This window comes from Lasiodiplodia theobromae (assembly GCF_012971845.1).
Source record: "Lasiodiplodia theobromae strain AM2As chromosome Unknown scaffold_20, whole genome shotgun sequence".
Lineage (NCBI taxonomy): Eukaryota > Fungi > Ascomycota > Dothideomycetes > Botryosphaeriales > Botryosphaeriaceae > Lasiodiplodia > Lasiodiplodia theobromae.
Genome location: NW_023336409.1, coordinates 264,110 through 278,524, shown reverse-complemented (window position 1 = coordinate 278,524; position 14,415 = coordinate 264,110). Strand labels below are relative to the sequence as shown.

At 56.4% G+C, this 14,415-nt stretch overlaps 5 protein-coding genes across 5 annotated transcripts; 4 read left to right on the top strand and 1 right to left on the bottom strand.

Annotated features, from left to right (window-relative positions):
* Nucleotides 1-1,058: 1,058 nt before the first annotated feature.
* Nucleotides 1,059-3,250, top strand: LTHEOB_6860 (Copper amine oxidase; the record flags this gene model as incomplete). The annotated part of the gene is made up of 3 exons (XM_035516162.1): nt 1,059-1,577; nt 1,625-2,495; nt 2,550-3,250. 3 exons carry the CDS (start codon nt 1,059-1,061, stop codon nt 3,248-3,250), a joined length of 2,091 nt encoding a protein of 696 aa, XP_035371827.1.
* A 1,404-nt stretch (nt 3,251-4,654) lies between these two features.
* On the bottom strand, nt 4,655-5,635 carry LTHEOB_6859 (uncharacterized protein; the record flags this gene model as incomplete). The annotated part of the gene is made up of 1 exon (XM_035516160.1): nt 4,655-5,635. The coding sequence occupies one exon, from the start codon at nt 5,633-5,635 to the stop codon at nt 4,655-4,657; it is 981 nt and encodes a 326-aa protein (XP_035371826.1).
* Nucleotides 5,636-5,787: 152 nt separating this feature from the next.
* On the top strand, nt 5,788-6,951 carry LTHEOB_6858 (uncharacterized protein; the record flags this gene model as incomplete). Its single annotated transcript, XM_035516159.1, has 1 exon — nt 5,788-6,951. The coding sequence occupies one exon, from the start codon at nt 5,788-5,790 to the stop codon at nt 6,949-6,951; it is 1,164 nt and encodes a 387-aa protein (XP_035371825.1).
* Nucleotides 6,952-8,679: 1,728 nt separating this feature from the next.
* Nucleotides 8,680-10,981, top strand: LTHEOB_6857 (uncharacterized protein; the record flags this gene model as incomplete). Its single annotated transcript, XM_035516158.1, has 3 exons — nt 8,680-8,809; nt 8,998-10,083; nt 10,137-10,981. The coding sequence occupies 3 exons, from the start codon at nt 8,680-8,682 to the stop codon at nt 10,979-10,981; spliced, it is 2,061 nt and encodes a 686-aa protein (XP_035371824.1).
* Nucleotides 10,982-12,353: 1,372 nt separating this feature from the next.
* LTHEOB_6856 (Bzip transcription factor) lies at nt 12,354-14,246 on the top strand (the record flags this gene model as incomplete). The annotated part of the gene is made up of 6 exons (XM_035516157.1): nt 12,354-12,458; nt 12,507-13,418; nt 13,516-13,625; nt 13,678-13,854; nt 13,908-14,030; nt 14,096-14,246. 6 exons carry the CDS (start codon nt 12,354-12,356, stop codon nt 14,244-14,246), a joined length of 1,578 nt encoding a protein of 525 aa, XP_035371823.1.
* Nucleotides 14,247-14,415: the final 169 nt, after the last annotated feature.

Below are 14,415 nucleotides of genomic sequence, written 5' to 3'. Positions count from 1 at the left end.
TCATCGCTGACCGTGTCTCATGTCAACCTCGGAGCTACTTGCTTGAGAAGGTGTACGGGGATTAGCAATATAAATAAACTTTGACATCTTTCTTTTTCTGTGGAGTCCTGCCTGATTAGGTCGAAAAGGGTGGAGTCGACTATTAATATTTTTCGTCCGTATTCACAGGCGTTGCTGTGGTGGGTGATCGCAGTTTTGCAAGCCATATCGATCTCGGTTCGAGAAACATGGATGAGCAAGGGGTAAAGAGTACGGCGGCTCGCTTCGCCCGACCAAAGGGATTGCGAGATGCTAAGCTAAGGGGGAAAGACTAGAGGGGTACTGTAACCGAAGGCTAGGGCGAAAAATAGCCGGGCTACTGTACCTTTTTTCTTTTTTCTAGAAAAAAGATATTTAGGTGCTTGGAGCTATTATCCGGACGTAAATGCGGAATTACTAAATTCACGTCCGGACGGTAGATTCAAACTACCCATGAAATGAGCTACTAAATAAATCCACGTCACAGAATCTTTCGACGTGTTTGCATTACTATCAGAAGATCTACTCTCGTTTTCATGCAATGTTAAAGAAGACAATCCTTACTTCAGCACTGTGCCGCAACGGGCCAATCCCTCAAGCACGACCACGTGAGATGCACGTGATGAACGACATGTTGCGATTAGAAGCAGGAGTTTCCTCTGATTAAACCTGATGGAGGTTCGGTCATGTTGCTGCATGAGTGGAGCTGACGCGCTTATCCGATAGATACGTTATCGATGGCATCGGCCTCCGCACTTGATCGACCCGTCGACATACATACTCACACGGCATCAGAACCGAGGTTCCGCCTTCAATCAACCAATGAAACCGAAAGTTGTATTCTTAATGGCGCAGCTCGTGGCACAAACGCGCAAACTGGCAGGTACATGCGGGGCATCGTTGTCGGTCTGGACGGAGTCATCCTTTGATTCCCGAGCGGACTCATACCCATCGTCTCGATAACACACATACACAAAGGACCCCGCTCCCTCGTACGTTGCTGGTTCCGTCAATCACCCATTCCTTCCAACTCAACCACGATGGCCCTGCAGGTTCCTCCCTCGTCCTTCGACCGGGCTTCCCACACACAGCCTGTGGCGCACCCATTGGACCCAATCACTGCCCAGGAGATCCAGAAGGCGGCGAGGCTATTTAAGAATGCCAATCCAGGGAAATCCCTCCATTTCAAGAGAATTGCGCTCATTGAGCCGCCCAAGGCGCAACTGCGGCCATATCTCCAAGCCGAACTCCGAGGAGAGAAGCCTACGCCTTTGCCAAGACGCATTGGTGCACTGTACCTGTTCCGTGGCGAGCAAGGTACTTTTGCTGCCGAAGGAAACCTGTCCAGCGAAACAGTTGAGAGCGTCAAGAAGCTGGATAGTCGGATTCATGGCCAAGCTGATATCGATGAGGTTATTGGCATGAGAGATCTGTGCATGCAACACCCTGCCGTTAAGAAGGAACTCGAGCGTCTCCAGTTGCCCGCTACTGCACGTGTGCAGTGCGACACCTGGCCCTATGGACGTGATTCAGGCACTGAGAGCCGGAGACTAATCCAGGTAAGTGCTCAGTGTTCATCCCGAAATCGTCTCTAACGGCTCTCCAGTGCTACATGTATGCTTGCAACCTCGACAATGACCATGCTGGATCCAACGTCTACGATTTTCCCCTCGACTTCTCTCCGGTATTTGACATGCACACCAAAGACTTGGTCACCATGTATTACCTCCCTCTTGGGGCTGAACTTGAATCAATCACGCCGCCGCGGGAAGCACATGTTCCTCACAAGCCGCGGGAGTTCCATCCCGATCTCCTGAACACACCTATCCGCTCTGACCTCAAGCCGCTTCACGTCAGCCAGCCACAAGGGGCTTCTTTCACCGTCGACGGCCATCTGGTTTCTTGGCAGAAGTGGCGCTTTCGGCTGGGGTTCAACTGGAGGGAGGGCATGATCCTCCACAATGTAACCTACGATGGCCGTGAACTGTTCCATCGGCTGAGCCTCGCCGAGATGTTCGTACCGTACGGCTCTCCCCAATCTCCATACCATCGCAAATCAGTCTTCGACGTAGGCGACATTGGAGCAGGTGTATGTGCCAACGACCTCAAACTGGGCTGTGACTGTCTCGGTCTGATCAAGTACTTTTCATTTGTGACCAACAACTCGAACGGCGACCCTGTGGAGAAGCCGAACGCAGTATGCATGCATGAGCAGGATAACGGCATCGGCTGGAAGCACACCAACTCGCGTACGGGCGAAGTCAGCATCACACGCTCCCGCATCCTCGTCCTACAGACCATCATCACCGTGGGAAATTACGACTACATATTCTCATGGCACCTTGACCAAGCCGCTGGGTTGCACTACAACATCCAAGCGACCGGCATACTGTCAACAGCACCGATCGCGCATGGTGTCCAAGTGCCGTGGGGGACCAACGTCAACGAAGGCGTGGTTGCCCACTTCCACCAGCACAGTAATCCTGCCACTCATCTTCTCACCCGTCTACCTACCTACTGACCGACCATAGTTTTCTGCCTCCGCATCGACCCCTGTCTCGACGGCGACAACAACTCCTTCATGGAAGAAGACTCGGTGCCTCTCCCCATGGACGCCATCACCAACCCCTTCGGCGTGGGCTACGTCACAACCAAGCGCACGCTCGCACGCTCGGGCACCTCGTCCGCAGCCCCCAACCGCGTCCACAAGATCACCAACCCGGCAACCGTCAACCGCACCTCGGGCCAGCCCGTCGCGTACGCCATCCACAGCCCGCCCAAGCAGATGCTGCTGGCCCACCCGGACTCCTTCCACGGCCGCCGCGCCAAGTACGCCCGCCACCCGTTCTGGGTGACGCGCCACCGCGACGGCGAGCTGCACCCGGCCGGCGAGTACACGTACCAGTCCCTGCCGAGCAGCACGGACGATGGCAGCAGTGGCCTGCCGGACAACGAGGATCTGGCCGCGTGGGCCGCCAGGGATGATCCGGTGGACGGCGAGGACATCGTCGTGTGGCATTCCATCAGCCTGACGCACAACCCCCGCACCGAAGACTACCCCGTCATGCCGTGCGATACCATGACCGTCAGCTTGAAGCCGAGCGGCTTCTTCGAGTCCAACCCGGCGCTGGACGTGCCGCAGAGCACGCAGGAGAGAAATAGGAGTGTGTTGGTCGTCGACGGCGGCAGTGCGGGCGGTGAGTGCTGCGCCGCGGAGAAGCCAAAGCTGTAGGGTGAAAAGGGGGCTTGACATGGCTTTATTGTATTCAAGTTGCTGGTATAGGTGGCGTTCGGAGAAGCGTTTATGTCGGTGCAGATCTCGGAAAGCTCTCGATCGACTTCAAGCGGCAGCGCAGCAACTTACAGATAGCTTGACTCTTCTGTGTTCCTCTTTCCATTACGATGTGGGTAGTTGAATCCAATGTTCCGGTTGATTCGCACAATTCCAAACTGACATCTGGATCTGGACATCCACTCCAACTACCCACGTAAGGGGAATGCTATAAAAGAATTACTCATAGAACACACACAGTGTTCCCTCTGAAGGAGATTGCCTAATAGAGTTAGTTACTGTATATGTGTGTGCAGCTTGATGATCAACAACAGCCCGTGACCGACACCCCTTCAAGCTTTCCAATATCTTGCTTGGATGACGAAGTAAAAGTCAGTCAGCTAGGTATTAGCTAATCCATGGTGGTCTCACGGTAGCACTCAGGCTATCGGTGCTACCCCGGAGAGCGCTATGATGCACTTGAAAAAAAAAAAAAAAAACTTCACCACCCACCCCAGCAACGAATACGCAAAAAGATGAGTCAGGAATTGAGCCCAACGCGGGGGTCGAACCCGCAGCCTTGAGATAGCACCCTGGAGGTGTTTAAGAGTCTCACGCTCTACCGATTGAGCTAGCCAGGCAATGTCTGTAAGAGCTCAAGTGAGTTCTTGCAGGTTGTTGATGGAAGCAGACTGGCCAATGGGGGTTTTATCAGGAAGAAAACGCAAGCTAGCACCAGAGAAGAGACTAAGACAGTATGAAATACGCGTGGAGGAGAGTGGTGGGTGTGTGGGTGTGTGTGGATGAGTGTGGATGAGGTCAAGAAATTTCTTCTCTACAAATTACCGAATCGGGAATAGTTCGGGCACGGCGAAACATCTTCCGGTGGTCGTTTGGCAGCGAAGGACTTCCGGTTCCTGAAAGATCTATTAATGATGAAGAAGTGTAGAGTCCTCGAGAGCTATATGAGCTTAGCCGATGGATCGTTCTCCCACAAAAAGGCACTAAACTAGCGGCGTCCAGAAAATCGATATGGTCTCAGCCTCGTTCTTTGCTTTTCGGGGACGGCCAAAAAGGCGGATTGAGTGTCGGCACGAATTTTCCTGCGTCTTGTTTGGTTCTGGGAAAGTATGGATTACTTCAATAAGCTTCGAGGTGACTGCTTGTCACCATGCAGTCAACGAGTCAGTGACATGTTCGAGGAAGTAGACCACCTACTCTGTAGCATAAATAGGTAGCATGTTGGCTTCTTTCAGCCCAGAAGCTTCATATTCGAGGGGAATACTTCGCAATCGCCCGCTCGGTTTCTCCGAAAAGTCTAAGTTAAAGGGGTATCATGGTCAAAAGTGAAAAGTGCCGACTCTATCATGCTTTTGCCTTCCTCTCGCGCACCTCACTCCATATCCTGTCAATGACTTGGAAAATGGCGGTGACGGCTTTCATAGTGGCCTCATCAATGCCACGCTCTCCGAATTTGTGCTGGATTTTGTCTGGGTGCCAGCGTACGCGCTCTGCCTTGATTTGCGTGGCAAGCTCCTCCTCTCCAAGCGGTACACTTCGGAAAAAGTGCTCCACCTCGTCCTTTGAGACGTGTTTGACTTTGCCTGATTCGACGGGCCATGGCAACAAATCTTTGACTGCGAGGCCATTGTCCGCGGTGCCAGCTGCAATATCCTCCCATTCCTTGGTGTATCTTGCCCAGACCTCTTTCCATTTCTTCTTGGCTTTCCGTTCTTCGCCTCGCTTCAGGCTTGCTTCCACACTTCTTTGGAAACTGTCATGCTCCTCTTGCATGTACCTGGTCCGCTCGCGCTGTGCTTTCTCATCCGCCTTTCTCTTCTGCCTTTCCTTGTCTTGTCTCTCGCGCTCTTCGAGTATGTGCTGATGCGACTTTTCCCACATCTTGCGTCGGACATACTCGGCGTACTCTTCGTCCGTCATGCGCTCCAGCTCCCCTGTAGGCGTTTGATGTTCGATGGGGTACGTGTGGATAGGCTGGCCATAGACTCCTTCCCAGTATGCAGCTCCCTCATCATCGGCAAGGGCGTCGAAGAGAGACTCGCGGAAGGCGGCATCAGGATCCATATACTGATCCGATCGGGTTGTGGCGGTGTAGGCGTCATCATAGGCGCTTGGGTCATCGTTCACGGTTGTCGAGCGGTTGTGCTTCCGACTGTGGTGGCGGCGATGGTGCCGGTGCTGTCCATCATCTTCACCCTTTCTACGCTTGTGTCGGTGGGAGGGGTCGGAGCGATCATGGTCTCGTGGGCGCTTCGATTTGAACCGGAACTTTGTGGGGCGCGCGGTGCGATATTCGTCGCCATTCGGGGCGTCTGGCGAGGTCATCGTTGTGGGGGCAGTTGACGAGGGAGTTGCGGTGCTGGCTGCAATGACATAGCTGATGGCGTGTGCGCCCGCCGGCCTTTAGCCGCGTTACGTAATGTGTGCAGGAGCTTCAACCCCGACGACCCGCCGCTGAGACACTTTTCCTCGCCAACATGGCAAGCCTCAAGTACGGCCTCAACATCAAAAAGCCCTCGCAGGCACCTGCGAAGGGGAAGCCAAAGAAACCGCTCTTTGGCGATGACGAGTCCGACAACGAAGACGCCAAACCCGCTGACAACGTCGAAGAGATTGGCGTGTTTGACCTCGACAACCCAGCCTCATCTTCCAGGCCATCTAAGAAAGATGCCGGCTCCTCAAAGCCTGCGAAGAAGCCGCAGATCACGCCCTATGGTGATCTCTCCGCGCTGAAAGAGTCACGGAAGAAAGCAGAGGAGGCGGAGACGCTGGACTCCAGCATTTACGACTACGATGCTGCCTACGATGCGCTCCATGCCAAGGATGCCGAACGCAAGAAGAAGGATCGTGAGGAGGCGGCTCTGAGAAAGCCAAAGTACATGGAAGGCCTGCTCGCTTCTGCTGAGCTGCGCAAGCGCGACCAGCTCCGAGCCAAGGAGAAGCTGTTGCAGCGCGAGCGCGAAGCCGAGGGCGATGCCTTTGCCGATAAGGAAAAGTTCGTCACGGATGCATACAAGAAGCAGCAGGAGGAGATGTTGCGCTTGGAAGAAGAGGAGAGGAAGCGGGAGGAGGAAGAGCGTAAGAAGCGCGGCCCTGGTATGTCTGGCTTCTACCGCAGCATGATGAACGACGAGGAGAAGAGACACCAGGAAGCCATGGCGGCAGCTGAGAAGGCCCAATCTGGCCAAGTGGAAGCCCCGGCCGAGAATGAGGATGAGAAGCAGAAGACCGACGTCGAACTTGCCAAGGAGATGCAGGAAAAGGGTGTCGATGTCATCATCAACGATGAAGGCCAGGTTGCGGACAAGCGGCAGCTTCTCACTGCCGGTCTTAACATTGCGCCGAAGCCCAAGCAGCCGGCTGCAGCACCTGCTTCGGCTTCTCGCCCGGCTCAGTCCCAGCAACAGGCTTACCAAGGCCGCGGGTCGGGCAAGCAAGCCATGAGAGAACGCCAGACGCGGATGATTGAATCTCAACTCGAGCAAGCTGCGAAGCGTGCAGCCGACCAAGAGGCCGAGGAAAGGGCAAAGCTGGAGCACGCATCTAAGAGTCGAAAGACTGCAGGCGACATCAGCAGCGCGAAGGAAAGATACCTCCAGCGTAAGAGGGAGGCTGCCGCTGCGGCTGGTAAGAAGGAGTGAACGGTTTGCAATAATTTTCAAATTGTCAAGCATTTGATGAAAAGAAATCCTCTGCAGATGCGCAGGGACTCCCATGCAGTAAGTCAGACCGTCTTTCTTTTTTCCACTGGGCTGCGATCAGGGATGGCGCTGCGTCTATATTTCCATGCCGCAACCGTATCAAATCGAGCCCGAAAAAGACGAGGCTGCCTCAGCGCGCCTCGCAGCACGGTTCCGCTCATTGCTTGTGAACAAGTTGTTCTTAGCGTCCTCGAGTATAAGTCTGTGCTTACATATCCTTCTGTGTCGCGTAAATGTGGAATATCAGGCTGATGTATAGCTGATTAGGCTCACGTGCACGACGTGTCATGGCCGAGACCTCTGTACCTGCGGGCCCGATAAAGATGCGCAGGAGCGCGCCACATCTGGGCATGCCATCACATGCGGCGAAGGATGGTGCGCGTGCCGCCGTGAAAGGAACAGGCAAGGGAAGTTCGATAAAAGTGCATATTGGAGCTGTACAGCGTAAGCACTGCAAAGAGCAACCTGCAGCACCAACGCCCGAGAGCGGGGTAGGGGCGGAATGGCGCGGTCAGGCGCCCCAGGCACCCCAACATACGGTGGACTCAAATAATACAAGATGGATACCGCTACTTGGCTGTTGCAAGCGGCCGTTATGGCGCGTGATACAGCGGGTGCGTATGTGGCGGACTGGTTTCTGTGCGGGCCTGCCAAGAATCTCCTGGTTGATCGTGCTCTTGGCGCCGAGTCTAGGTCGTGCTAATTGTGGGACAGGGCGGCGCGCGGGGAGTGGGTGAGTGCTGTCAGCCGGCCGCCGCCGTACCCGGGAATGGCTGAGGCGCTACGTTTAACAGACTCACGGCTTGTTTTGACCTCGACCGCTGCGTGGAATTGCCGAGCGCTGCGGGGCGCACGCACCACCATCATCTTACATACATCTGCCAGCAAAGCCTATTTGTTAAGCTTCCAGAGGAGAACGCGCGGTCGGCCGCCGGCTGTGGCTCAACACCGACGACGGCAATGGCGCTTGTCTAGCAAACGACGGTCGCGAGCACGCAACAGGCCCATGACGTGGCTGCGAGGAGATTGCACTGATCGCTGCTGATCCACTACTGACGACGCTGGAGGAATCGGCATTATGCCCGATATTAACTTCCGCCCCCCCGGGTTTGCCAGAGCATGGGGTAGCGCGTCGACCAGGGTGCAAAAAGTCACACAAGACCGACGCCTGAGCACGTCGTCCGCTCTAGCCATCTTCAACCACCGCGCAGCTCGATTACACACGCCCAACAGAACAGCCAGCCCGGCCCGCCTGACCCCCGGTTGACGCCATTGACCGCATCTCTTGCGAATAGCGTCCAAGATCTCGCCAGGCAGGAATCTCCGCCGTGCAAACAAGCGTTGCCGCAAACACCTAGCGCTCCCGTCCCGTCCTACCTCGCCCGCAGCTTACCCTGTTTGTTTTCGGAGAACGAGCCCTGCTAACTGGCTGCCACGCGCATAAGCTCGTTATTGCTCACAGCCATGGCGGCATTCGGCAAAGGCTCCACATGGCATGCTAATGTCTCATTCCTCCCTGAGCGAGAGCCCCTCCTCAGAGCGCCAAGAGCCAAACCTAGAGAGCAAAGGAAGACTAAATATGTCGTGCTCCTGCTGCTTTGTGGCGGCAGCCTGCTCATCACCGCCTGCTGCTTTCTCCCCGGCTTTGCCGCAATTCTATACGAGAAGATGGCGTCCTTCGCACTGCATTTGCGCCTGCTCTTGGCCTCCCTTTTTGTGATTGGCAGCTCTGCTCAGACCTTCACCCCCATCACCCCGCCGTCGTATCCGCTGGCTGTCAAGAATCCGTATCTGTCCGGTAAGTGCTGTCGAGGGCCTGGCTGGGGGCATGGTGGGGAGTTGCACGCTTCTGAGTGTCGGGTGAGGTCGTCTTTAGCAGCTGTTCATAGATGCATCTCGGGAAGCCTATCACTTATTGGATCGCTCCCCACCTTGTTCCCAGAGCCGCATCCTCTCCTTGCATCATCTTAGCTAAGACAACCCCAGCGTGGCTCCCCGGGAACCAGTCATCGGATCTGCCATCAGCGCAGCCCGAGTTCTGGTACGCCAATAAGCTGACATGGGCCATCATCGCCCGCGTCGATGGCACTGCTTACAATTTGTTCGGTGTGCCTGATCCCGAGTCTGGCTCGCAGTCGGCTACCGTGGTTGGCGGCAACTTCACCTCCACCCACACCTACTTCACTCTCACGGCCGGCGATGCCACCATCACACTTGACTTCTTCTCCCCCGTGTCGCCCACCAACTACCGCCGCCAATCTATGCCGTTTTCGTTTCTGACCGTTACGGCCAGCGGCAACGATGGCGCCACACCGTCTGTTCAGATCTATTCCGACATCGACGACACGTGGACCGGCCAATCGGATTCCACCACTTTTACTCAGCAGACGGCCGGCGACACCACCGTATACCGCATCAGGAACAACAACCAGGTTACCTATGGCGAGCTAAACGAGATGGCCCGGTGGGGCTACTCAGTCTGGGGCGCCAGGGCCGACTCGCATCAGACTGGCTCTCCTTCCACGGTCCGCGGCCAGTTCATCGCCAACGGCACGCTGACTAACACCACCGAGGCTTGGTCGGCTGGTGCCGTGGCTGGCTTCGCCTTTGACCTTGGCACTGTCAGCTCGGCAAAGAGCGCCGTGTATGCTATTGGCTACATCCGTGAGCTTGCCATCAACTACAGGGGCGACCCTTGGACCCCGTTCTACAGAGCCTACAACCCCGACTGGGCCGATGCCATCGACCACTTCATCGACGTCTACGATGACTGCGTTACCGAGTCCAAGTCGATCGACTCGCAGGTGCAAAGCGTCGGTGAGGAGTCTGGCGGCTCAAACTACACTGCGATCCTGGAGATTTCGGTTCGACAGATCTACGGCGGTATCGACATTGTCATCGACAACTCGACTTTCGACACGAGCAAGCCATGGGCCTTCATCAAGGAGATCTCGAGCAACGGCAACCTGAACACCGTCGACATCATCTTCCCCACGTTCCCTTTCTTCTACATGTTCAACCCGGAATTCATCAAGCTCCTCCTTGACCCCATGATGACCTACCTGGCAACCGGTGAGCAGCCACAACGTTCTCATGTCGTCAACCACCTTGCTAACGCAACCTAGGTGCCTACCCTCAACCGTACGTCATCCACGACATGGGCGCCCACTATCCAAACTCTACAGGTCACGACGACGGTCTTGATGAGGCCATGCCGATCGAACAATGTGGCAACCTCCAGATCTTGGCGCTTGCATACCAGAAGGCTACCGGGGACACCTCATGGACGGCCGAATACGCAGACCTCTTCAAGAAGTATGCCGATTACCTTGCCGACAACGGACTGTATCCAGCCAACCAGCTCAGCACCAACGACGGCATCGGTGCCTTCACCAACATGACCAACCTCGGCGTAAAGGCTGCCGTCGGTCTGGCAGCCTACGGCGAGCTGACGTCTCAGTCCAATTACACCGACCTGGGCCGCTCCTTCGCCGACCAAATCTACGGCACTAACACGGGCGGCGATGGGTTGGGCACGGAGATCTCGGATTCGACCAACGCCTCGTTCTTCACCCTCACCTACCAAGATCCGACATACTTCATGGTATTCAACACCTACCCGGACCAGCTCTTCAACCTCTCCGTCTTCCCGGACGAGTCTTACACGGCACTGTCGGACTTTTACCCAACGGTGCGGCAGCCGGCAGGCATTGCGCTCGAAGGCGCGATCAAGTGGGCCAAGACCGACTGGCAGATCTGGGTAGCGGCTGTCAGCGAGGCGGACACGCAGGCCATGTTCGTGAATGACCTGTATGCGTACGTATCCAACGGGGAGAACACAGCGCCGTTCTCGGATCGGTACTGGAGCGACGGCGACGAGGTGGGCCTGGCGGCGCAGAGCTTTCGCGCTAGACCGACGCTCGGCGGACACTTTGCCATCGCTGCGCTCAAGCAGGGCGTGTTGGCATAGTGAGCACCACTGTCTTTCCAGCAATTTTGCTTTCGTCTAGCCTCTTCATAGACTTTCTGCGCAAGGAAGCATTGGCATGGACCGCACGATGGTTACAGGGAACCGCGGCTTTTAGGTGGGGTTGACGTAATGATGTTTTTTTACGATATTATTCTGTACGATCTTTCGGAGTGCCCTGCATCATAGGGATTTAGAAGAGCCAGAGCCTCTCTCCGGACCAGCTTGTCGGCACGGATTTGGCTGCTTGAAAGAGACGGGAGATCAGTCGTGATGGAACTCGGCACTTCTGTCTATGAGTAGAGCAGGCGACGAACATTGAATGAAATAGAAACGATTTCGTGATGCTTTCCCGTTTGAAAAAGGTGCATGCGATTCGCTTTCCCATTTGAGCAGCGACGAGGTTGCAGTCGTATTGGGCAACATTCGCATGGCCAAAGCCCGATCAATATGCCATGGGAACCAGAAATGCGGAGAAGGACCAGGCCTAGATGGCAGATCTGCGTGCTGTGCATGGTGAGGCGACAGCCTCAAGCGTGGATGCAGGTGAGTTGTCAACGCAAACCCCGCATTTCGGATGCATGCCTGTCGATTCCACAATGGAATTTCAAGCGGTCGTTTCGGTGCAATGAGTGAAGCGCTCGGCGGGGCTGCCGTGTCCAGACGGGCCGGAGCTTGTTCTCAGCGGGCGGAAGCCTTTCCGCGCGTATAAAGTTCGCACGGGCTGCTCCTTCTCCGCCTCTTTCCACGGCTCGACGAGGGGCCTCGACGCGTCCATGGTCGCGGCGACTCTCGCACTGATCGGCAGACTGGCGGATCGTCGATTGGGCGGGCGTTGCAGCAGAAGCGCGGGCTGCAGGACGGCGTGCTACGCTGGCTGCTGAGGCCTGCGGGAGATTTTCACGGGGAGAGCGACTCGGCAGCCCGACGTCCACGCCCACACCACGACCACGCAACTGCGCTGCCAGATGGAGGCCGGGGCCGGTGCGGCGCGGGCCGGCGCACAGCCTGTGGCAGCGCCATTGGCGTTGCGGCGCGAGCTGGGGCACGAGCAGCAGGTCGAGAGGGCTTTGAGCGCGGCACAGAAGATCGCCAGCCTGCGTTGCACTGCTGACTCGGTCTAGACCGCCCCCTTCAATTCGGTGTGCAGATACCTTTCAACGCGCCGCTTTGCGCTGCCGCCTCAGCCCACCATCCCAAACTCGCCCGCCGACCCACCACCTCCTCCCCCGGGCGAGCCATGAACAGCGCCGTGAAGCCGCTGTGCCGCCAGTTGCACAGCTCGGCTCCAGTCCTCGTCCGCCGCCTCCCGCTCCGCCTCCAAACCCCGCCGCCACCTTCCAGACCCTGCGACTGACGATAATCCACCCTCACCATGGGCGACTCTGCCCAGCCCTCTCTCGACAATGAGCGCCCGCCCAAGCGCCAGAAGTCCATGACCGTCATTGCCTGCAATTCCTGCAAGCGCCGCAAGTCCAAGGTGAGCCCCCCGCCCACGCGCCGTCGCGAGCGACGCTGAACGAGAGAGTGCAACGGCGCTCGCCCGGCCTGCGACAGGTGCCTGCGCCTGAACGAGCAATGCCACTACGAGCTCGACAGCACCATCAGCCGCCAGGACGGCCTCAAGCGCCGCCTGCGCGAGGTGACGGCCAGGTCCGACGCCCTCGAGGCCCTGGTCGCCCAGTTGCGCTCTGCCTCTGACCAAGAGGCCGCCGACCTCATTCGCCTGCTGCGGCAAGGCGCCGATGTCCAAGACCTTGCCGATCGCACGAGCGCGCCCTCCAGCAGCAGGCTGAGCAGCATCGCCGACGAGGACAACCACCAGTCGTACCCGTCGCCACCCGTCGAAGACTCGGGCTTCAAGGTGCCATTGTTGTCGATGACGGGCGCCGACTGGAGGCGCGCCGCCTCTTCCCGCACCAGCGATAGCCAGGACGACGATAAGGAACAGAGCATTGGCTCTACACGCTCCTCAACCCCCTGGGCCGATCCCTCCTCTCCTCTGCCAAGACTGCAGCAGGCTAGTGCTTCGGGCGAGTCGGAGCTGCCGCCGCTTATTCCGCAGCACAAGCGCCGGAGGTTGGGCCCGCTGACCGTTTCCCGCGGCTATGTTGAAGCCTTTGGAAATATGTCTACCTCTAGCTCTATCATGGCCGGCCATTACCCCGTCGAGATTCAGAAACAGCAGGTCTCGAACTTCCAAATCCCAGTCCATTTCCTCCAGCCGTGCTGGGAGCTCGACGATGCTCCTTTCTCACGCGTCGTCCAAGACTACCGGAATCTTGCTCGCATGCATTACGCCAGCAAGCCCTTGCCCGACCTCTCTCGTATCGACGTTACATACTTCTTTGTCGACCGAGCCCTTACTGCGGGAGATGTTCCATCCGTCTCGACGTGGGCTTCGGAGATGAACAAGAGCTTTGAAGATGTCGACGTTTTTGTGCGCCTGGCATGTTTATATTTTCAAACCCAACTTATGATGGTACTCCAACCTGCACTTGCGCTTGCTACGGTACACGCAGCTGACGCCCCGGCAGTGGATGATCAATCCAACCGCCGAGACGTATGCGAAGATGCCGGACTTGATCAAGCCGACCCCAATGCAGATGATGGTCCCACACATTTCCCCGCTAGATACAGTACCACTGTACGTCTAAAAGTCATCTGATGGAGCTCAGGAACTGATGAATTCGAGACAGACCAGCACTTCGCGAAGCATTGGTCGACGATCTTCGAGACTGGGTCACCGCGTGCGCGGGCTCGCTCTCCGTAAACTGGCCACATGGAATGGACCTGGCTGTGGAAAAAGATCCTATCGACGGCCACTTTTACTTGACACAGGAATTTCTTGACCATGCTTGTAACCCGACCAACTGGTCGGTCGGACGCGATTTTCTGGATATATTTCCTGAGCTCATGGGTCGGGTAGTGACCACAGATACGCCCAAATCACCCAAGGCATCCATCAGCCCATTTGGGGAAGATTTGTCCAAGAAACCAATATCACCTGGCACGCTCAGAGCATCTGTTCCGCTATCTCTGCGCAATTCAGGTAAGCATAAATTCAAATAAAATCCGGTTCACTCTTGACCATTTTTCCTTGTGTTTCCTCTGCAGCCCCCGAGACAGCTTCTGGTTTTTTGAGATGTTCGAGGAATCCCGCCGTCACAGTCTCGGTGTCAAAATTCGACCGCAAGACGACGGTCCCCTCCAACTCTCAAAAGAAGCCATTGAACATATCTCATCCGGGGCAAGAATCGTTCGTTAGCAGCATCCCTCTACACTTGAAGACAAATGCTTCACGCGTCCGAGACTCTGGTCCAGCCGTAGGAAGTCCCCTACGACTTGAATGCCCCTCGGGCAAGGGAGAGGGAAGTGCACCAGAGGGTGTAACATAACGTCTAGAGCGGTTTGACTGCAGAGATATGCAGCGGTTC